The sequence below is a fragment of the Astatotilapia calliptera genome, chromosome 1, assembly GCF_900246225.1.
Source record: "Astatotilapia calliptera chromosome 1, fAstCal1.2, whole genome shotgun sequence".
Taxonomy (NCBI): domain Eukaryota; kingdom Metazoa; phylum Chordata; class Actinopteri; order Cichliformes; family Cichlidae; genus Astatotilapia; species Astatotilapia calliptera.
Window position 1 is genome coordinate 4,437,951 of NC_039302.1, and position 24,696 is coordinate 4,462,646.

Below are 24,696 nucleotides of genomic sequence, written 5' to 3' on the forward strand. Positions count from 1 at the left end.
TTCTCCTGTCATTTCCACGGGGGAATTAGTTAGATCCCATTTGTTCGAACAGCCTTTTGTCTTTAATGATGAGTGGGATCCCTGATTGAAGCGCACCTTTATAACATGGCATCCTACACAGAGAGAATACAACAAAGGAGGAAAGGTTAGATTAAAGGTCAAACACCCATTTATTCTCATCATTTGTCTTTGCAGGCCTGACTGCCATGTACAACAGCACAAGGACAGAATCTTACATAACAGCCTATTTTAGACCTCAAGTGATAAAAGAACACGTGGACAAAGCTCATAACACAACTGCAATATAAAGGTGTCCTTCCCAGAACAACGAGTGTAAAAAGTTTAGCTAGAAAAACAACAGTTAATGGATTTAAATCCAGTCCTCTGAGAATGTAGACAGAACTGTGTCAGCTGTTACAGCTGCTCTCTGCCAAAGTCTAATCTGCCCTTCCTGGTCTGGTTTGCACCTTACTGTAAATCTTCTGTATTTACGTGTAGACATTGATCGGCCTGAGATACGCCCACCTCCTCAAGAATGTTCTTGTTGTGAAGTTGTTTTTCTTAACCATGGAGAGGTAGACTTTTTGGTATTGCTGACAAGTTCAACAGTTAATGCAATACTTTGGATAAACCCCTTGAGTTAAAGCTGAAAGTCTGCACTTTAATCATATTTTGACTGTTTGATTTACAGTTCTCTGTATCATCATAGAGCAGCAAGATTACAAAAACGATATCATCGTCTAAAACCTCACGTACACACAGTTGTGGTCAAAAATTTGCATACACTCATCATGGTCATGAATATCATGGTAAGTCTGGGCTTTAATAACTTTAAACAACAAGAATTTGGAGCACGATCAAAAGAAGCCTAATGGATGATTTCTATGTAACTGCAGACTCTCAGATCTGTAACTGGACATAAGTATGATGTGTCAGCATATTTCCAAGGTCTGTAGGACGACCAAATCTGTCACCCAAACAGGAATCTGTTTAGGAACAACCCAGGAACCAGTAAGCCTTAAATCTTCCATGAACTGGCAGCTGCTGGAGCACCAGCACCACGAGTGAAGCCAGTTACTGTAATGGACTGATTGTGCCAACCAAGAATGAAGCCTCTGCTACAAAACATACATGAGCTCGACTGACATGTGCAGCCGCCTTCTGGAGAAAGTTTTATGGTCAAACGAGACAAAGATTGAGCTCTTTGGTTATAATGACAAGACCCTGTTTTTATTTTGTTTCTTTTAACTCAAGATAATAACCAAGTAAATGCAGAGGATTTGATGCCAATTTTACAGCATAAGTGCTGCACATCAGCAGTAAATGTCAGCACTGGGTGTCAACAGTTCGCTCGTGTTCAGAGCTTTTTCTATACACCCACACTTTCCTGTACAGAAGGCAGACAAGTAAGTGTGCATCGTTTGATGGCAGCTAATCCATCAAATTAGTTCACAGCTGTTCTGTAAAGGTCGTTCAATGGCAATAAAACGTACCAAAATAAATAAACCGTTGATGAGGTAGGTTAGAGGAAGGGCCTAAATACTAAAGATGTCCTCAAAGGGTTCAGAAGCCATGATCACAGCTACACTGTGTTTATCTCTACTGTCTGAGCAACAGAGCAAAGTCCACTTCCTTCTTCCTGTAAGATCAGGAGCTCTCCTACCCCCTGCTGCCCGTGGACCACAATGCACTGCTCTGCGCTTTCCGATATCAAAACCTCCACCAGCTCCTGTTCTGTCCCTGCAGGCAGCGAGCCCTCCGAGGTGAAGAGCAGAGGAGTGGAGCTTGGCGCTGACAGGTCGTCTGTGTGGACGTACACGACGGCGTGCTGGATGTTAGCTACGCTATCTCCCTCTCTTGAGTCAAGTGTCTTTAATTTTGCTTCCTCTTCTCCTTTTTCTTGTGATCTTCTCTGCTTGACCTCACCTCCGTCCTTCTCTGCTGTGCCCTGAGGGATGAAGTTCTTCTTGGGTCTGCCTCTGATTGGCTTTGGGTGACTGCATCCTGAACTTGCTAACTCTTGTGGAACCTCCTGATTTCTGGTGTGCATCTCCTCTCCACGTCCTTCTTCTTCCTCTTTTTGAACTCCTCCGTCTGTCCTGTGCTGAGCTTGGTGCCTCAGCAGACTTTGTCTCACAGTGTAAGAAGCGCCGCAGTGGCAGGTGTATGGTTTCTCCTTCATGTGGGCCGACTTCACGTGCCTCCTCAACTTGGTAGCCAACGTGTAGCCTAGACAGAAAATTCAAAAGTACATTTCAAATGCAAAGATTTACCAAACATGAATATACAATCTGCTGACTCAGATTAGCAGCTCGTAAATCAAAAGTATACCCTGCTTTATCCTCCTTTTTCACTTTAATGGCTGGTGTAGTATATCTATATATTTGTCAGGGTCAAACTTTAGCAAATTCAGAGCATAAAGTTACAGTTCAAGCTGCACAACATGTCTCTACACATGAGCTGAGCATGATTAATCCAAGGTCATCTGTCATCAGAAAAGCACAAAGAGCGGAAAACAAATTAAACGTGGATGATGGAAGATGAGCTGACTCGTTGTTTGCAGCTGTGTTACTTTTTACACCTGTATTGTTTTTTGTACAGTGGACGTCTGATTTCATAACCCATCATTATTTTTAATGCAATTTACAAAATCAAGAAAAATCTGATATATTACAGCCGTTGTATGTAAAGCACTCAAGGCCTGTGTTTATCTAAGAAATATGATCCTCTGGAAAAAAGCTTTAAACTAAGAACAGCTCATTATTCTCTGGCTTGTAGAACCATCTTTAGTAACTTGAAGAAATCATTTTCTTCATTAGTCTCTCACGTCGATGTGGAGGAGTTTCAGCTCACTCTTCTTTACAACATGGCTTCAGTTCATTGAGGACTGTCGACATTCATCTATCTTAAGGTCATGTTAGAGCATTTTAATCAGGTCTGGACTAACTGGGCCTGGAGTGCTTGGAATCTTTATCCTGCGGCCAAGCTCCATCTCACACACACCGACTGCAGAGTACTTCAGTGTACGGAGGAGGTCACGATCAACCGTGACTACAAGGTGCCCACCGCTCCACCACCCTGCCTGGCAGATGATGAGGTGTTTATTTCTCACCAGTTATGGCCAAACATGTCCTTGTATTTGTCCAAAGGACTTTGTTCCATGTTCTGTTTAGAGAGACGAGGCTTTCAGTTCAGTCTTTTTTTGATTTAACTGTCATGAACTTTTACATTTAACATACTCGTGAGAGCTGTAGAGCCTCAGGTGTAGCTGTTTGTCTGAGCTTTGCACAGTTTGAGCCTGGGTGGATCTGTTTGGATGTGCACTCCTGGGAAGACTGCGGCTTCATATTAACACACACCTACATGCAGCACACTGTCAAACCTCCTGCTTTTAGGGAGTCAGGCTCACTTATACATTTGATCATCAACACCTGCCTCTTATTTAGGGTGCACTTGTTTCTTCACAGGACTGTAAAGAGTACTCTGAAAGTTCTTCTTCACAACACTAAATAACCCTTCATGTATCTGTCAGTAATATAACGTCCATGCTCACTGCTGTAAATACAAGAACAGAATTAAATGAGGTATAAATACATCTCAGTTGTCCGTGAGAGATAAAATGTTTCTTGCATGTGCTGGACATCAATAATAAAACCCTGAACTTGATGGATGCATACTTTCTGTTTGATGCTTCGTAAAAAGAAAGCTGGCCCAAGTTGTAACGAGTAGTTTGTGTTTTCCAGTCATGCATGCAGGACACAACGTTTGCAGATGAGTGAGACAAACGAGGCTATTTGGAGGGAAATTGTCCAACTTGCCTCATTTTAGGTTCAGCTGCAGTTTTTAACAAAAAAATAATTTCTAGTTCTTTGACAAAATAACAAAACAGAATATAATGTATATAAGGAGGCCTAGTGCTTGACACGCACTGTTGGTTATATCGATGCTTGTTTTGACTCTTAAACCATCTTTAAGTGGTTCACTGATCTGACGGATGGTAACACAGACACCAGTTTTTTCTTGTGGATGAAGGGTTAGCAGGTTTCTGAGATTGGTGCGGTGCTCTTACTGTTGGCTTATTTATTCGTCTTTTCAGGCTCGTAAATGTGCACATTATTTTTTTACACCTTTAAATGCACAATGACTTGCTAAATATAAATGAATGCCTTTAAATCAATTGTAATCATTTTCCTTATATTGAGTCATGTGTATTTTTGCACACATACTGTAGTTGTGCTTCATTTGTTTGTAGTAAGAGGGAGAATACATCTCTACGTTTGATTCAGATTTTGACTCTTCAGGGTTTGATTTGAGGCTTTTGTGTTTAAAGGTTTAGTTGTTAATATCGATCACCCTACAGCGTGACTGAAAAGCCTCCCGACTAATGCCTTGTGGTGTGTGTGGTCTAAATGTGGGTTTCTCATAGTGTCGTTTTCAGAGGTTTTAAAGTGCATTTAATTAGAGCTCCTACTCTATAGCTTACTTCTCTGAATCCATAAGGCTTGTGTTTTTCTATTTAATGTACTCAACTTACTGGTTTTCCAACTGGGATAGTATATATAAAGCATACTGTGCTACACAGAGTTACAAGATGCCACAGAGGTAATTATGCAGAATTATACATTTATACACATTACAGGACTTGAGGGATTTCTCATCCTGTTTCATCCAGGCTGGGTGACGGGGGCAGCAGCCTAAGCCGAGAAGCTCAGACCTCCCTCTCCCCGGCCACCTCCTCTGGCTTATCCGTGGAACACGAGGCGTTCCCAGGTCAGCCGAGAGCGTGTCCTGGGTCTGCTGCAGAGCCTCATTCCTTGCTTTAAAAAAATGATTTGACTTATAAAGCTTTAATATGCAGCTCTAACCTTTTCCACAGATAGGGCAGCAATGGGGTCTTTCTCCAGTGTGCAGTCTCTCGTGGGACCTTAGGCTGTGGGGGTCCCTCAGCGATTTTCCGCAGTAGCTACAGAGAAAACCGCCTCCGGTGTGGGAGAACATGTGCCGACGCAGCTCCGGTTTTTGGGAGAATGTCTGACTGCACTCTGAGCAGGAGAACGGCTTCTCTCCATTGTGGATTCTCAAGTGGCACTCAAGGTTTCCTGCACACACAAACAGACAGAGACAGTTGCTTATTAAAAGGGAGGGGTCGGGGGGGCTGTAGCAGCAGTGGGAGCAGGGGAATGATGCATTTGTCCAGTAACGTGTTGGTGGTGTCACTTTGACGAATGGAAAGATAAACTGCAGGAATTGATCACAGCTGGAAGCGACATCGAGTGGAAGGAAAACAGCAGGGTAACAGTCACTTATTGAAAAAAATGATGACGTCAGTGTGACCAGAACAAATGTGACATTTTGGGAAACACTTTACAACAGTAAGAAAGTAACACGTTTACTTTTCAGCAGCGTATCGAGTTGAGAAGATCAATATCAATTTGATCTGTGTGTGTAAACAGTTTGGTTCAGGGAGACGACTAACACTGAAAACCTGCTTCATTTATGACACTGCAGTTTGAGCATTTCTGTGTTTCCATTAAACTGTTTTCCTGTTATCCAAATCAAAGGTCTCACTTTCACATCTATGGACAATTAACTGAACCCCACTAACTGCTTGTCTTTGACCTGTGGGAGGAGACAACCCACGCACACAGAAAGGCCACAGGGTGGCGTCACACTCGGCACTTTCAGTGATATCCTGGGACACGACTTTAACAAAATGTCTCTCGTCTCATTTTGCTTTCACTTTCATGATGATGCCTTTATAGCATCTGTGAGAAATGACCAGCAGAGTGAAATTATGAATTATAAGAATTTAGCGATTGTGATTCCCTTATCTATTTTACTTATTGATTTCAATCCTAATTGATTCACTTATCATTTCTCATTGTGCTCTCAGCTTAGCATTAGCTTGCAAAGAGCTGAAGTAGCATGATGCAACTTTACTGCTGCACTCTTGTCCTTTTGTGTAATAAACATAAAAACTTACACGCATATTGTAGTGCAAGAGCAGCAGGACCGACAGGCAAGCAGACCAACAATTCCAAGGAACTGGACTACTGGGAACCAATTCTCTATAAGGACTGGTTTTTGATTCCCATATTCACCAGCCAATTCAATTCTTACTAACACATCTACATTAAAAAAGCTGCTGCCCCCCCCCCCCCCAGAAGAAAAGAGCAGCAGCTCTGACTGCCTCTGAGTGACTGAGCTCCTCAGCATATGTCAAAGGCTGAGCCCACAGAGTCCTTCTTAGATTAATAGACACATTGATGATTTATTGATCCCTGTTATATCAGCAGGATAAAGAAATAAAAATAGCACAGTCCACAATAAATGAGCACAGTGAAGTGCCACAGGTGCAGAGTGAGGGTCTTATACTGTGAGAAAATCCAAATCAAAGAGTAAAAAGTAAAACTAAGGATTTGCATTAATAAATAATATGTCCCCTATAAATCAAAGAAACTGCTGCAAGAAGATATAATACAGAATCTATTAAGCCCGACAGGTGTGTTCACCTGTGACAGAAAGGAGAGTTACTGTACAGCTGCAGGAATGATTTCTGCCTCATGGCAGCACCAGGGAGAAGCAGCTCTGCTGCCTCAGTGGAGCAGGTGAAATTATGGACTTCATCAATCATCTTCCTCACTGCATAGTGTACAAATGTAATATTGGGTTCTCTTCAATGATGTTTTAGGTCATATCTATGGAGAAATATAGAATAGTCTAAAAACTGCCGAAAAAATGATCAATGTTCTCAAATAAACTGTGGCAAAACAGGAAGCTGGTATATTTTATAATCGTGCTAAAGTACACTAATCAGCTGATTGTTAGTTTGTGTGGCGCCCCCTACAGCGGCGGGGTATAGACCTTTTTTTATTTTTATTGCACAAAAGGATGCGTTGGTAAAGTGCAAACTGCACACAGGACAGAAACAGCTGTGCTGGAAGCATCTGCACATGTAGCCTATAGGTTTATTTTGTTAAATGTAATAAACACACAATGAAGTGAACCAACAGCACTATCTGTCTACATCTAGATTCAGGCATTCCTACAGGCTTCATTTACCTTGTTTAGTATTTGTTAATTGTGTCAAAATGTTGCTTTAGAGTTTGCTGCAGCACATATATGAAGCGCCTCGAGGCGACTCTTGTTGTGATTTGGCGCTATATGAATAAAATTGAATTGAATCATAGAGACAACCATGCAATCTGAAATAAAGAGCACCCTCGTTAAAGTCGGACGAACTGATTACACCTGATAATAAAATATTAGCAGGCCGGTTATTAAAGAGAAGCAGTGTGAGTTTAGATCATGCAGTTACTAATGATCATAAAACAAAAACCTTCTGACTGCCAACAGGCAGCGTGACAGAGAATCTCACTGCTGGTCTGAAAGCTGAAATGACTTTGACAGTCACAGAGTTTCAACTAAAATATGCAGACTTATGGCTAAAACAGCTGTTTGCATTTTTTCTGTCTCTTTTCTGCTCATCATATATTTTCTTTAATTATGAAGAAGTGACTTATGAAGCAGGTATGTCTGACAAATTTATTACATTTTCTTATATTAAAACCAGACCTGGTGTTCTGTAAAAAGTTGGCCATTTCCAGCCGAGCACATCTGACCAGTGATCAGCTTGTTGCAGCTGAAGGATCACACCCACGCCTCGGACGTTACCTTTCTGACTGAAGCACTTCCCACAGTGCTGACAGATGTGAGGTTTTTCCCCCGTGTGGAGTTTCATGTGGTTCCTCAGAGAGCCCGAGTTAGCCAGAAGCTTGCGGCAGACTGTGCACTGCACCTGGGAGAGGAGAAACACAAAAGCAGCACGTCTTCTTTCCTTCTTATTAAACATTTTCACTTCAAACTGCTGTTCAAGGAGGAAAAAGAAGGAAAACAAGACTGGCGTGTAAATTTAAAGATGCTACGTGAGTGATTTCAAACTGTGGTGCTGAGACACAAACAACACTGGGAAACAGCTTTCTTCACTGCACACAGAAGGAAATGAATCAATTGTATGCACTGTCCTCCTTATTAAAATTACTTGAAAATGTCGGCGCATGTGAGAGAACAAACACCTAACAGGGTGGAACTCTTCCCTACCTTAGGAGGCTGAGTGTAGCTCATTCTACTGCAGTGAAGGAGGCGGTGGATGCGTAGGGATGGGCGTCGTGCGAATGCCTTCCCACAGTGCTCACAGGTATAAGGTTTCTCCCCCGTGTGCAGGACCATGTGCTCCTTCAGGTCCCGCTTCAGGCCATACGTCTTCTCACAGTGAGGACAGGAGAAGGGACGCTCCCCGCGGTGACTCATCTACACATAAATAGATTTTATACAATATTTAACTCAATCTGTTTCTTCTTGTTCAGTGGATCATCTGCCTCCCCCGCACCCTATCCCAAGCATCTTCTCCTCACACACCGGCCCTCTGCATGTCCACCTTCTCTTCCTCCTTTCCTCCTGCCTGGCAGCTCAACCTTTCTACTACCCCTCCTCTCCATGCACATGTCCAAACCATCTCAGCCTCTCAAACTTTGTCTCCAATCCACTCAACCTGACCCCCCAAAAACATTCTGGTGTGCAATTCAGAGGCCACTTTTTCTACTCCTTAGACTAACCCAGCAAACAGCAGAAATTCACCTAAACATTGACACTACAACACAACACTTTTTGTGTCCACCACTCAGAATAAAAAAAGAAATAAAAACATTTAAAAACTGTGTTTTTACTTTACTTTTACTGTACTGGAGGAGAGGAATCATTCAGGGACTCAAAGCCTGGACATAAAAAAGGACACGCTGAACAGCACGGAGAGAAACAAAGATGTGTGAGGATGTCTACAGGTGTAAGCAACCTGCCTGTGGTTTAGCATCCAGACTTTCCAAAAAATCTTACAAGTTGCTCTGACCCTGTACGGTCTCAGATGAACAACAGCACTTTGAGTGGAAATTGCTGCAGTGACAATTTACTGCTTTTTAAATGCACTTTTCCTAGAAAAGTGCATTTAAGACCCTTTGTAAGGACCTCCATCCAACCTGATTTTTCTCAAACTTCAGCTCATCGCAGACATATTGCTGTACTGTGTATATACAGATCAGCCACAGCATTCTGATCACTACCTCAATCATTTGGATTTTGTATTCAAGAAGAGGAGAAAATAAGAGAATAAGAGGAGAAAAGGGAGCAACTGGGTAAAAAAAAGAAAGGCATGAAATGAAAGAAGAGGCTTTTGATCTGGTTCTAATAAAGTGTTTTCCAACTTTTTTTTTTATTTTTTAACACTACCTACACTGACACTTTACATCATTCAAATAAATACTTTTTGTGCAGCCCCTCAGTTCACCCAGTGTCAGAAACAAGCTGATGTACTTTCATTCCCTCTCACTATAAAACACCTTTCTTCTGATTGGTTGCTCCTTATGACATCATTCAAAGCCAGGACTGAAAACAACTGTCTGAAACAGAGCGTTTGGAACAATCTGGAGCCAGTGTCACAAGCTTTATTTGTATATAAGTGAACCTCCTAACTGTAACTATATTAACTATATTTAATATGTGCATTCACCATCATGCGGTGTACTTATGAGATAAAATTAAGGAGTCGAAATAAAGGACTAGTCAGTAAGCTGACTGAGTGATACCTGATGAGCCTTGAAGCTTTCTGCTGACGTGTAGTTTTTCCCACACTCCTGGCAAGTGAAAGGCTTCTCATCCGTGTGACTGAACTGGTGTTTCTTCAAGTGGCCGATCTGGTAGAACCTTTTACCACATATGGGACACTTGTAGCGCCTCTCTCTGGTCTCTGAATGCCACATATGGGCGACTCCATCGGGACAAAGCACTGCAGCCATCTCACCTTCTGGTATCTCTGTTGAGCTTTTTCCATCTTTGGTGGAGGTCTGGCTCTGTGCCTCTAGGCGTTTGGATGAGTCGGGGCGGGCATGGAGTCGCTTCACCCGGCTGTTCAGGCAGTGAACCCGTCGGGGTTTAGCAGCCAGGCGGGAGCTGCAGCGGACAGGAGCGGGTGCAGGGAAGTCTCTGGGCTCTGCCATTATTCCTTCAGCAGAGTTACAGTGTGGCTGACTGTCCACAGGAGACGGGACACTGTCTTTGTTACCAGTTGCTGCCGTGTCATTATCAGGTGTCCTGTCTGTTACACTGTCTGTGGTATCGTCCTGCTGTCTGTCATAGTCTGGACTCGGCTCCGACAGCACCCCCTTGACTCTCTTCCTCCCTTGTGTAATTGGGTGACTCCTCTCGATGCATCTTTTGGGGTTTCTATCTTCATCTTCTGCATCATCCTGCATTTTCTCTTCCTGTTTGTTAGCTGTCACTTCTTTATTGATTGACACACTGGCAGCTGTGGCTTCTGAGTGGTCTCTCTGCTCCACCTTCTCTCCTGACCAATAGAAATACAGTGAAGCTGTCAAAAACACCACAAATTCTCTGTTTCCAGCTTTAAATATCGAGAAATCTGCATTTGCTGCTTTTTTCTGCCTTATATCATGGTAAACTGAATATTTTGAGGTTTTTGTGATTTGAGTTGGAGAACAATCAGTCCCTGTTGGCTTTCAAAGGGCAGAGCACTTCCACACATGTTTTTCAGTAGGAGGCTGTAGCTGGTTGCTTAGCCTACAATAAAGACACAGGTAACTAATACACCTCACAAACTAAACAAAGAGCTATAATATGATTTTACAGAGGTTAACAAATCAGATCATTTCTTAAGCTAGGCTTAAACTAGTTGGCTTCCTGCTGTGGTTACCACAAGACAGTGGCTTTTAAGCTAGTTCTTCCCCTGCCTCCAGTAATTATGCTAAGCTAAGCTAACAGGCTACTGATGGCAGCCTCAGGAGGAGGAAAGTGCCGTCAACTTCCTCATCTAAGCATGGATACAATCATGTTATGTTGGAAACATCATTTTACTGTACAGCATAAATGTCAGTGTTAAATTATTCTTTACTTCATTGCTTAATTATCACATAATTTTTAACAAGCTATTGCTAGCTCATTCTGGCTAATGTAGCAATTGGTTAAAACATCTAGAATTCAGAACTATCAGATTTCAGACACTGCAGCATTTTTTACATTTTGTATTGCAATACTATGCCATGAGTTTTTAAGAAGTTAAACATGGGGGACTGCAGCTGCGTCTTCCTCCCATATTAATCCTCCTATCGTCAGTATGGACAGTGCTCATCGTTGCCTTCTTTTTTCTTACCGTGCTCACTGTATTCTCAGTAAAAAAAATCAAATATATCTTTACATTAAAGATGGACACAGTCATTGGACATAGACACCCACTGAACTGTGGCTGCCACAGCATGTCAGGTTTTAAACAAGATGGCAGGATTATGGTATGGATCTCACTCAGAAATCAATAATCGTTCACAGAGCACAACCTGAATCTACTTTGATCCTTTAAACACATCCTGTGGCTGACAGTCATTCAATTTGTGCAACACTGCTGTGCCCATAAATGTCACCTCTGCTGACACGGCTCAGTAATCTGGTAAAATTCCAAGCGTTAAAGATTCCAGTTGTCCAGCCTGTACGCCCAAAGACCGGATTTCAAAATGCACACATCAGGTTTACTGTGAAGTAGGACTTTAACTTACGGGGGGCAAAAAAAATTAAACCTTATTTTGGGGCCACAGTGCCAACCTTTATGTTTTACTGGACTGGTAATTCTACGCTGTTACGACCCGGCTCAAAAGCCGCAACATTAAAAAAAAGGAGATGAATAACAGAGTGTGGGTGAGAAGAGGTTTCATCCTAAAATGGAAAACCAGGTTGGCTAAAATGGCTGGTGCCACCAAGGCAAAGACTAGTGCACTGCCGGAAAGCTTGCCTCAGGTATGCTTTTATCCACACCTGACTAGGTGTGGCCAATTAGCACCAGCTGAAAACACTGAGACAATTAAAAGCTGCAGAGGGACGTAACATACGCACACACTTTTGATTTTCCACTGACTGAGATTATAATCATAATACTTGATGGTAAATTAGGTTTTCTGGACTCATAAATATAAATACTCCAATTTACCAAACTAACCCACTGGAAGTTGTCTCCTCAGTCATTCTACTCAGTGACTTGAATATGAAGTGTACTGAAGAAAAACTCAACTTTACAGTAAATGTTTATGCTGTGCTTCTACAGCCTTTTTCCACATTCACTGCAGCCCTGTGTAGACTTGACAGAGATGCGTGTGAGGATGCCAGTGGTACCTCGGCCAGTCTTTAACCTAGCAAATGTGCACTTGTTAGTGCAAAGTGATGATGGTGATGGTTTGCAACTTTGCTGTCACTGACAGCCCAGTTATTTAAGCTCTCACATTTAAAGCAACTGAAGTCTGAATGCTAGAACACAGTTTTTGTATCCTAGCAACAATGAGCGCTTGACAGAAGTGCTCAGAAAATGAGGTCGTAGGCACTTAACACGGAAACAGCAGCCTGTGGACACGAGCCCCATCTGGAAAATAACTCTGTTCAACAAGTGCAGCACAAGAAAAACTGAGCTGTTGTAACCGTCTGTCTTTTATCTCTGGACTGCAGTGAAACATGGACTAAACCAGCTTCAGAACTAATGCCTAAATACGGCAAAGCTTTTGTGCCTCAATTATATCTGTATCACTGTATTTATGTTAATGTTGTGCCTTTATGTCCTAAATATCCACTGAGCACCGCTGTGCTGTCCGTGCGCTAATTAGGTTTAGAAACAAATGTCTTTACTGCATTTAATGACTTACAAACCCATATTTAGACAAACACATACTACTTATGGACAGTAGTTGTCTGGTTTATGATTTGCTTGCTGTGTTTTTCTTCTGGAAGGATTTCAAATATTTTCCATCTATTTCATTGCTTACCTTTGTTCTTTCATTATTTCTTGTTCATTTTAATTCCTTTATGTACTCGTTATTTTATTCTTTATATTGCAATTTTCTTTCCCCCCTCTAAATCTAATTACTATCTGCCACCACAGCAATGTAACCTCCCTGCAGGGATCAATTGCTTTTATCTTATTATCTTTCATTTAGCATTCAAAATTGTGTTGGAAATGCATTTGAGATTTATAGCTTCAGCCTGAATCAACACGACATAAGCACAAGTTTAATAAGACATCCACAGTCTGGTGCTTTTGGGTATTTTCTGCATGAAGCTCCTCCTCAGTGTCCCATCGATCACAGCATATAACACATCACTCCTCCACAAACATAAATAATAAAAGATAAGCAGATCTGGAGAGTATATTATTGTCTCTAAAACAAATAAGCTCAACATTTGTTTCCTTCCATTTTCCCTTTTAATTAATGCATTCTGTGTTCCAGATTTTTTTTTACATCTACTAATTATTAATCCCGAGCTTCCATCCTAGTTTTCAGTGACTTTTATCTGACTGCAGAGATTTTTCAGCGTGCAGTTCTCGGCTGAAACTAAATGATGCTGTTAAACATGAAAATAATGTTGACATAGAAGCTGAGACATTCAAGTCTCAGACCTACGAATTGGAAAATGTCCCCCTCGATCCTGCAGGTGAAGCACATAAATCAGTATAGAGAGAAAACTGCACCTTACCCACTCGAACTTCTGTTTGCACACTTCACAACAACAGCTATATGAAGTACAAGAAGTACTCCAAGTACTCCAAGAGTACGACTATTTCCAGCAAATGTGTCTGATTTGTTAACTCATCTTGACATTTGCAAAGGGTTGGATACACAAAGATATATCTATGCAACTTTATCCAGAAACCATCCACCTAGTTGTGCTCGTTTATGCAACTTTACAGTCAGCCGATCATGTGATCCTGGTTTAATACATAAACTCTTACAGATACGGATCAGGAGCCACAGATACATGAACATGTAATAACTGAAAGGGCAAAATGTTATCGCAGACGTTGACAGGCTGGTTTCTGATGCTGCTGATCTCCTGGGATCTTCATCGCAGCAGCACTGAAATGTCTTGTTCATGAGAAGCATTGGGAACTCAGATTACGACTTTCTAACTGCACTGAGCAGAGACAGCCACACAACGGTTGACAAAACTACAGAAACAGTAAGCTGCAGTGGGTTTAAGCTCAACCAAACTAGACTGCTGAAGAGTGGAAGTAAGGAGACTTTACTGCTAAAAGTCATTTTATGAATTGAATCCACATATCATCATAACAACAGGCTGATGCTTGTGTTACAGTGTTTTTAACATTAGGACGATCAGCATAACGAGACAATCCCTCGAATAGCCTGTTGATGTCACCACAGCTTTCCTTGGAGGCCAGACGACCTGATTACAAACATCATCTTCTTTTGGCTAATGCTTAGCCTAGTTTAGTGTAATTTAACTTGTTTGCTAGAAAGCTAATCCTAATAAGGAGCCACATCTGTTTTTTTATTTGTCATTATGTAGAGTTTGTAGCTAGCTGCTCACTGTTGGATTTTTAAGACAGCATTAAGGCGATGCATTGAAAAGCAGCATAAGCATCATATTCTTTGGATTTTCAGAAACCACTTCATTCAGACAGAAGTAACGAGCTAATACAAAGGCCACATGAAGTTGGGAGGTCTGTAGTGGCTAAATCTGCAGAAAGTCTGCAAATCTGCCTCAGCACCGCTCATTTTACTGGGACTCTCCACCATTTGACCTTAGAACTGAAGAAGCTTCTCGGATGAGAGGTCAAATGTCTTCAAGCAACTTAAAGAAGTCCAGACGCTTTTCTTTCCAAGCTCCTTAGACAGCTTAAGAAGAAAGACGTTCTCTAGGACCGGTGAGGGACAAACCCGAGCGAAAAAGACGATAAATATTGGATTTGAAACTGTCAGTGAAACAGAAACTCTTCCTTGCAGATGACAGAAGATGTTGGTCTCTGTGTTAAATAGATAAATAAACCTTTGATCATCTCATATATTAAATGTATTTTAATTGGCTGTGATTTTATTTTAACATGCTGCAAAGTTCTGTGACGATGCAGTTAAAAAAGACAAATACAGATCTGAGTAAAAATCCAACTGAGAAAAAGCTCTAATATTCCTAATATAACATAAATGACAGACTCTGACATGAGGAGACCGTGTTCTCGCTCTCACCTGTATGTCCAGCGGAGTCACCACGAACATGTGAACACACTTTTCCCACGCTGTCAGCGTACAGCAGCAGCTCTGTTCCCGGCTGGATGTCCCGACACAGACGCAGACGGACATCCACACACTCGCCCTCGCACACATCCCCCCACACACACTGCACCGACACGTTCTGCTGGGCTCTGCTTGGTGCCTGGCAGGCAAAGCTGGGGGAATTCAACAGAAATACATACTAAAGAAAAATGTATATAATCAGAGAAGCTCCCAGAATTTATAATGCATTATTGCATTTGATTACTGAGAATTAGGGCAAAAAGGCTGAATGCCAACATAATGTATGTGAGGTGATGCATAATGTGGCAGCAGAGTCTATTTGATTACTCTTTATTTTCTTTGTCTGTGTTTGAGTCTCTGATGACCCATCGCAGGAGGCAAGCGTCAGAATGTGATGGTAATATTTGTGTTTCCAGTTTCAGTCAGTGAGAGATAAATGGTCCAGTTTTCAATCAGGGAACTGTGGAGTACACTTCCTGCAGGAGGAGGTAATGTGGACGACATGCAGGCTGCAGCACTGAAAAAACAAACCACCTGGTAGAAACTTCCAGAATGGACGGAGATGGCTGAGGAACAGGAAGTTTCAAATAGTGATGCAGGAGCCATTCCAGCATCCAGATGTTGAATATGATGGGTGCTTTATACGAAAAGCTAAACATTATCTGAACACTCCAACACATCTAAGCAGCAGCTGCAGCAGGAGCCCGTGGTGCTAGCACCGTGGACAGCTGATTCCCCATCACACAGCGAACACGCCTCCACCCAGGCTGCCACTCTCCTTCCATGCCACGCATTGAACACGTACCTGAGTCTAGTAGAATATCTAAGCCTGAATATTTTCAGGAGAAAATCAACGTCTCCCAGTTTGTCTTGTTTCTGCTTCTATTGCATAAGTCACGATGGTAAAATCCAGACTCCAGGCTTACTGAACCAAATCACAATCAATCAGAATACTCCAATAATAAATTACACTGAATGTGACATTGAATCACATCACCTCCATGCATGCTGGACATTCACGGACCCACTCAATGAATATTACACAAACTTTGTGTCGTTGACCACAAAGTTTGTGCTGAAATATCTTAACAGTTATTACCTGCTAACTATACTTAGACTGCACTGTCATGAATTATAATAACATTATTAGCCTTTAGATTAGTGCAATCATTCAATGTCCTGTATTTGAATAAGCAATTATTAATATTTTACCATTTTATTTCCCTGGTACATGGAAATTATCACGCTAACTTGTGTTATTTTTATACAGAGTGTATTTGTTTGCTGAATAAATAAGGGAACGTTGCATTTAAGGAAGTCCAGCCTGTTCAGCCTCCTCTGTTTTACTGGGTGAGCTCAGTCACTGTGCATCTGAAGTCCAAATGTGATACTGGACAAAGTAGGTAACCCTCACAATGAATACAGCCTGTGACTTTTTAAGAACTGCAACTCTGTACTGTTAGCATGCTAGCATTGTCTGTGGGACAATGTTAGCATGCTAATGTTACCTTCTGGACAAAGAACCATTGTAAATAAACTTCTGGTCAACCACAAGTTTAAATGTTGCTAGTTGGTTAAACTACTCATTAGTTTTTTTGGTTTATTTAACGTACACCAGCCGATAATGGTTGTAAGATGTTAGCAACCACATGCTAGCAGGCAGATAGCAGCAACGCCTAGCTCCTTTTCTTTGTGACAGGAAGTTGTGAACATGGCGTTCATAAAACCAACCAGACTGACGTGTAACCACACTGAGTGCAGGGTTTGCCACACTGGCATTGGCACACGGCGCCACACGTGTTCATGACATTTGAAAGCCACTTTAATGATTAGAGAAGCAGTTTCACATGCATCAGGAGTATTTGCAGGGACAGTGTTTGACCTCACCCATTACATCCTGCTCAGTTTTCATAGGTCTACTATACACTACTACAGTTCCTGTAGGACAGTGATGGACGTGACAAATTTGATCTGTTTTTATTTCAGTGGCAATAAATCAGAGGAGGAAGTGTTTGATTTCACTGTCCAAAATAAATCAGATTAAATGTCTGCTTTGAAAAACTGACTTACTTGACCCAGACGGCTCTTTGTATGGAAGCATCTCGAGTTGCTGCTTTCACCACTGAAGCCTGGAAAACACAGTTAATATATGTTTTATAATTCACACACCGTCTCCCATCCTGCACCGGGACTGACTCTGCCATACGAGGATGAAATATGTACTTTTATTATAATGTTCAGAATTGTGATAAGTACCCTCCCGTCTGTCTCAGAGGGGCAGCTTGTGCATTGTACGTGGATTGATCGAGGTGCCCTTGCAAATTATCTGTGAGAAATCTTTTTTTTAAAGATTAATCACAGATAAAGCAACGCATCGCTGACCAGATCTCTTCATGTTTTTTCTCTTTAAAACGTTTGGTAGAAATTACAAGCACTGATTCATTATCTTCCCACAGGGTCTGCACTTAATTAAGCAGAAACACTCCCATTTACTGCTCTTGCTCCGTCTGCTGCCGACACAGCACGGCATCCGACAAAAGCTCCCACACAATGTGAAATCGTTATGAAGCATCTCAAGGCTAACCCCACAATGAGATGCCTCAGTCAGCCAGGAGGGATTCAGGTCTGAGATTTCACTCTGCTGGAACGACGCTCGAACGTTTCTTTTCTTACAGGATCAGCGTGTTTGCTGAAGAGTGCTTACTGCTTTTGTCCTGCAGAGCTGATGTGACGAGCTCAGGTGCAGCCACGATTCAGGCCCAAAGATGAGATAATTGAAGGTTTCTGTACAGGTTAAATTTAATGACTGGCGATTTGTTCTATCTCTGCTCAATGTTAAGCATGCAGAGAGAAACTCTATTATCACATGCACTTATGATGGCAGCGCTTTAAAGGGCATTAAAGCAACAATTTGTCCCACAGCTGAGAGTCAGCTGCATCATAAAGACACAAAGAAAGGCAGGAGGAAGGAGTAGAGCTGTGAAATAAACACCGAGACAATAAAGAGTCCAAAATCACACACAAATCAGACTGCCGCCCCTTATTGAACTTGACACTAATTTAGTTCACTTTTCAAGTTTGATTTTTCACTCATTCTACATGCAGTAAATATTCAGCACGTTCATCCATGTCCCGGCTTAACCACAGGGCACTGGAGCTTAACCCAGCTTCCACTGGGTGAGGTGGGAGAACACGCTAGAGGAGCGCCAACACAGACAGTATAAAACATGGATGGGGCTTCCAGGTGGGAGGCGACAGCCACAGCTCCCAAAAAACACTTCTAGAAAAAAATGGAGGATCATCTGTGGTATGAAACTGCATGCTCATTGGCTAACGAGCTGTCACTCACATGTCGTTAGCCAATGATCGAACAAGAGGGTGTGAACCTCAGTGTTTGTAAATCACAGATTTATGTGATGAAAAATGATATTTTTCAATGATATTTTTTAATGCTCGTTGGTGGTATTCACAGAGTATTTTACTGTATTTTATTAAATATCCATATATATACAAAATCACCATGAAAAATATTGCGATTTTATCCCGTATCAGTTTTTTCTCCATCCCTAGTGATGCTCATGAACATTAACTGTGCACAATAACCAGAGGAACACATTTCTGAATTTTGAAAGTAAAAACTTTTTCAGGCTTTTACAAATTAAAGGTCACTATGAACAAAAACAGAGAGATATTTTCAGTGAACCGTACAAACAGATTCATGTGAAAATCAGCTCCAGATTATAGCTTTGGAAACAGAGGGGTCGAAATATCAGATACATTAAAACAAAAGGAAAAAGAATAAACATAAAAAGGAAGTTCGCAGTAATCAACAATCTCAAGGAAGTGAAAAGATTTTAGCTGGAAAAATATGATTTTTTCTTGTGTTACTAATATTAAAAGCAAACGACGGTGGTGACAGCAGGCAGACAGCACAGTGTGTGTGTGGGGTGTGTGTGTGTGGGGTGTTTTATACGTGTGTGTGTGTGTGGGGGGGGGGGGGGGGGGGGGTGTTTGTGTGTGATATTGTCCACTGGTGGTAAAAAAGCTGTCACAAAGAAAGTGACTGCTTTCACCTCACCTGCAGCAGACACTACCTTCTGATAAGTTCAGTGGTTACAGAATGACGAGTGACGTCCTGCCTTCCTGTGGGATAGCTCACTCATCATCACTCACTAGGGCTGTGCGATATGACCAAACTCTCATATCCTGATATAAAACATCCATCGTCCCGATAACGATATAAATCACAAAAAATGTAATGTAATATCTTCTGTAAATTCTGTGAATCTCGGGTTGCTGAAGTGTTTCCAGCTGGGCGTCATGTAGCTGGAGTCGGGTGTTTTAACTGATGCATGAAACTGCACATTTTTAGACATAGGTTGTATCGGCTGCTGTTTTCTTTGTGAGTATTTATTACACGGCGTGCTGCAGGGAAAAGCCTGTTCTAACGTTTGAGTCTAAGGTTTATTTTTTAGCACCTGACGGCTCTTTTTGGCTTCTCATCCGTAAACACTCTGCATCTTTCACGTGATTCCGTTTATTTTGAAAAGTCTCAACAGGATCTTGAGCTTTATTGTGAAAGGTTTATGTGGAAAATAAACAAGCGGACACGTGACGCGATGGTTTTACTGTCGTTGTTGCTAACAGTTTATTTTGCGACACCACGAAACAAACGATAGACATTTTTATATCGTCATCTGATACATATCGTTATATGGAACACTCACTATGTAATCATAGTTTGAATGCAGTGTACTTTCTTTTTAGCGTGACTCTTTGGCTGCAGGCTGTACTCTCTGCTCAGATTCAGCCTGAGAAAACAATCAGTGCAAACAGGTAATGACCCGAGCAGAGCAGAGGTCCTCAGAGCTGAATCCTGAAAGACCCACAAACAGGCAACAAATGAAGGCAGCTGCTGTAAAGGCCTGGCAGAGGAAAAGAAGCATTTTGTGATGTTTGTGGTTTTGAAGGATTTTCATCCAACTGTTAAAATTGTGTGTGTGTGTGTGTGTGTGTGTGTGTGTGTGTGTGTGTGTGTGTGTGTGTGTGTGTGTGTGTGTGTGTGTGTGTGTGTGTGTGTGTGTCCGTGTGTTTAGCCTGTGGGAAGATTTTGTACCTGTAAAAACCCCAGAATGAAAAATAAAAGTCAGTCATTTCAAACACAACTTAATTGTTCGACTTAGAATCCACTATAACAGCGTGCAGAGCCAGTAATGTGTCACTGTCCCAAAGCTTAGGGACCTAAGTGTCATTTAAAAGTTCAGTTGCTGCTTCACCCGTTCTCTCTCCCTACAGGCTGATTTGCTGGCCACTGCTCTGCCAGTCTGTGATATCATTCAGCTGCACCTCCTGTCGTTTTTTTTCTCCCACCATCGGGACTCCAGCTCTGCGATGTCACTGAGGACAAGATGTTTGACTTTTACTGGATCAACAGTGTCTGTTTATTTCTGTGAGACAGAATCACTGAAAAGACTTTCAGGAACACCAGTGTGTGTTTACTCTCCTCACTTCCTTACATACCACATGCACAGAATCCAGATCTGTAGCTTGTTTTTGTCTCTGTCAGGCTTACAATTCTTACACAGCCAAAACAATGTCATGAATCATGATTCACCTGCTGGTCCAACATATATTCTTCTGCACATGCAGCTTTCTTTACATGTCTGAGGCCTTCCAAAGCTATTTAGCATGTTTGAACTGGACAGGTGAATACTTGGAGGTAAGTACTTGTCTACAAGATTGTGAGGATAAAGCCAGATGTCTGTCTCTGTGTAACTCTTGGCTACGAGCAGAGAATAATAACAGGAATGTAACCAATGCAGAGGCTTCTTGCGTGAAGACCTTGAAAAAGCCAGCAGCTGTGACATGACGCCGTTGCTGCTCGGGCCAAATAACAGGCTTGTCAGTGAAGCTTCTCGATACTGTCGGTTTAGCGTTCTGGCAACCTCCAGGGCTGAAAAATAAAGCCAACACGGAGGTGCCAAAAACTTCATGTCCTGGAGTTTTGGCTGGCTCCAAACGCGTTTCAATCTCCAAAAAGGCCCATGTTAACATGGCCAATTTGACAGCATTAAAAAGTTTTTTTTACAGCTCTGTACAAAGAGTGGTGTTGGCCTCTGTGGATGGTTTAACCCCTTCATAACAGCTCTATGGTTTCCCTCCAGAGCGACAAAGGAGTGCTGATACAGAGAGCTGTAGCTGCTAGCTGCCCCACAGGCCTCACCTCCACTCATTCAAGTTACTCAACTGGGCAGTTCACACACAGTACAGGTGGTAGTTTAAGTTTAGCAAGCATTTGATTGGTCTTTTGCCCAGCCCTAAACAGCAGTGTCTACATGTGTGAGTCACACACATACAGCTTATAGATGCAGCTCGCTGATATCGGAGCAGTTCCCCCTCTCATCCAAATATGCTCACCGTCACTGTATCCAAAACAAAAAACCAACACGGCTGTGGCTAAGACGCTGAAGCTTCAAAGTACAGAGTGCAGAAATCTACAATGGGTAGGGTCACTTCATTATGTCCATCTTTTATATACAGTCTGTGATTTTCTCCAAACACTAATACCTTACAGTAGCAAGATCAGACTCCAAACAACTTGAACAATCTCTCCAAACAGCAGCCTATTTGCTATTATCTCCCTGCATTATATGTTAGCTTTGCACACCAGCTGCTGGTACTGCATGCTGAAGCAAACAGAGAACAACAAAGTGCACTGAGTGGATGAAAATAAGGACATGAAAGTGTGCTCACTGATAGCCAGTGCAGATATTCAGATCTGGAAATATTTATAAAATAGGCCCAAATGAAAAATATACACTTCTCCTTCAAAATCAAGCACAGTCAATATTAAAAGTGACTATAGCCCACTCTGTCTGCATACTGTGAGCACTGTGCATTACCTGTTCTTCCTCTGTTCTCGTGGCCTGATCTCTTTCGGTCTCAAAGTTTGTGGCGAGTTTGCCGTCTTCACTGTGAATTTCCGGCTCAGCGTGATACTCTGAGGCCCACTCAATGTCCCCGTCTCTCCCCAGCAGGGATCCAGCCTCCAGTGAGCGTCCGACCCACCAAAGCCCCAGCCTGCCCTCGTGGAGACGTGAGGGGCCTACAGCAAAGCCACAGGGAAGCGACGAGTAGAGAAATGAAGCAAGAGCAGATGGGACGGGAGGACCGAGAAAGGCCATCGAGCTGTAGAGAACAATACGAAGCAGGTTACAGGCACGAGTTAAACCAAGGATAACGTTGTAAACTTGCAACGCTGTGCTGCACATATTTGGCACTGCAGAAGATCTAAGCGTCCCATGAACCACTTTCATTCCAGCTCACTTCCACCACTGTTTACAATAGCTTTTAAACAACAACTAATTTTTACACTACAATTCATTCTTTATTGTACTTCATTTGAACTCTACTTTTGAACGCTTATTTGGATCCCTCTTGAATTTTTGCAGAATACTTAAAAGTTCCTGCTGACGTTCAAGATTATTTTTTAGTTGAAATGCTGCTGTAGTTAAAATGCAGCCTTCTGACTGTAATTCCAGGGGCTCATCAAAACTATAGCATTAACAATGTAGGCATTATAGCTACCAAATGAAAAATTCTTAAAGATACAAAACACCCTGTAAAGCTCAGATATACCGAAAGGTCTGTAAGACAACAAGCTGTATCTGAAGGCAGGTGCAGCAAAGGTCCAGGAGAGGATCTCAAGGGATGAAACACATCACTGGACAAGGTCCATGGATTCTGCAAAGGATTTTTATCCTAGTATTAAAGTATCTTTCATATTTATAGCTTAATGTTGCTATATCTCAATATTATATACTAATACTGTTAAGTCTGTGTAAAAGGAGGGGGTATTAAAAAAGTTCAAAACTGGTTAATGCACTATTTGTAAATTATATTTCAGTTTTATTTCCATTTGCAGAAACCAAATATCATTATAACCATCTAATGCTCAAATATAGCTACAACCGGTCATTTCAACAGAGGTGGACTGACTCGTTTAAAGATGCACCATCAAAACTTTGGACTTTTTCTTTTCATCTTGAAAATTGTTGCACTGTTTGTAGTATTTACTTCTCACGTTGTATATTTGACTCTCACCTCTGATTATCTGAAAGGATACTGCTTTAACCTCCTAGGACGTGGCGTCCACATATGTGGACATCACATTTTGGGCTGTCTAGCCACAATGCTAAATTTTACACATTTAGGTGTAAACATGTTCACACGTTTGAAGTAGCACTTCTGGACAAATGTTTCGTGTTTCGTGCGATGTTCAGAAATCTTTGACAATATTTTTACACTGTCACAGACATACGTCTTCCTGCAGCTGTTAGCAGCATTTCAAATGAGCCATACTGCTCAAAGAGGCACAACTGGGTTTTTTTTTTTTAACTCAGGACACCAAAATAAAGACACCAAATAAAGAGTTTTGCACATCATTTTTTAAATGTGACTTAGTGTTCTATCGAAATTTAAAGCGAATGTCCTCATATGCGGATATCAGTTTTCTCAGAAACTACATCAGGTAAAAAAAAAACATTCTTTGTTTTCAATCAGCCCAAATAGCAAAGAGAAATTAAAAATGCATGCCATGAAAGAGTTCGGGTCTGAGGTTGAGCAGGACTAACGCAGGAAACACGCATTTCTGGCCAACTGTGATCGCTACAGCTGCGCTCCTAGGTTAGCGGCAAAGCGTTTGGCTCAGTGTAAGCAGTGCAGTCTCATACAGCGGACCGTGGACTTGGTCCGTTCGTTCAAGGCACCTACGTTGCTGTGAAAGTCAACAGTAACTACTGGTGTCGATGTTTTACAGCCACCAACTTTTCAGCCCGCGTAGCGTTGGTTAGCTAACTAACTAGCAAAAGTCCGTGAACCACAAACGACTTTCGAAGTTATTTCTAGAATTATAATAAATGTGTACATACACAGTGAGCGGTCGCTATCTCGAACAGATAGTTTATTATAACACTATATGTATTCCGCTTGAAACTCTGGGAAAGCCATCGTTATCCAGCAAAAGAAAACATCAACCAAAATCCGCGTCTTCTATTGTCCGACCTGGAAACTCAAACAGTTCTTTGGTTCCGGACCGGAACCTCTTTCTTTCGCTCTCTCTCTCTCTCTCCCCCTCTCTCTCCCCCCCTCTCTCTCTGGAATCTAATGTCCAATAATTATATTTATAAGCAATTTTTTTTAGTTATTGTCACACTTTTACTTTATATTTCAGTTTTTATATATTTATAAAAGTATTAAAATTATCTACTACATATGTTTATATGTGTTATATATTGTACATATTATATATTTTTTGTTTCTTTTTTGCGCTATTTTGAGCCAGGAAATAGTTATTTTTTTCTGCACTGTTTAGTGTATAGACTGGATGGCAATGAAGTCTATCTATCAATACAGTAATTTCTAATGGTAAAAATAAAAATAAAAAGAGTAAAATTAGTCTTTAATTGCATGCACATAAAAATACATATCTATACCTCAAAAACGTAACGTTTGTGACATTTTACTAACTATTTTTATATTTCTATGTTAGCTGTATAAATTCAGT

At 41.5% G+C, this 24,696-nt stretch overlaps 1 protein-coding gene across 1 annotated transcript; it reads right to left on the bottom strand.

The window, feature by feature from the left end:
• Positions 1–146: 146 nt before the first annotated feature.
• znf408 (zinc finger protein 408) lies at positions 147–24,188 on the bottom strand. The gene is made up of 9 exons (XM_026147779.1): positions 24,062–24,188; positions 22,034–22,319; positions 17,202–17,260; positions 15,084–15,283; positions 9,639–10,396; positions 8,101–8,310; positions 7,675–7,798; positions 4,866–5,099; positions 147–2,229 (listed from the first exon to the last, which is right to left on the bottom strand). The coding sequence occupies exons 2-9, from the start codon at positions 22,313–22,315 to the stop codon at positions 1,583–1,585; spliced, it is 2,514 nt and encodes an 837-aa protein (XP_026003564.1). The 5' UTR covers positions 22,316–22,319; positions 24,062–24,188; the 3' UTR covers positions 147–1,582.
• Between the last annotated feature and the right edge of the window lie 508 nt (positions 24,189–24,696).

Bases quoted from the DNA above. Each gene is read 5' to 3' on its own strand.
- znf408 (XM_026147779.1), bottom strand. From the start codon at position 22,315: ATGGCCTTTCTCGGTCCTCCCGTCCCATCTGCTCTTGCTTCATTTCTC. The intron at 15,284-17,201 runs GTAAGTCAGTTT...GAATTCCCCCAG, and splicing joins CAAAGAGCCGTCTGGGTCAA to CTTTGCCTGCCAGGCACCAA. The intron at 8,311-9,638 runs GTATCACTCAGT...ATTTATGTGTAG, and splicing joins AAAGCTTCAAGGCTCATCAG to ATGAGTCACCGCGGGGAGCG.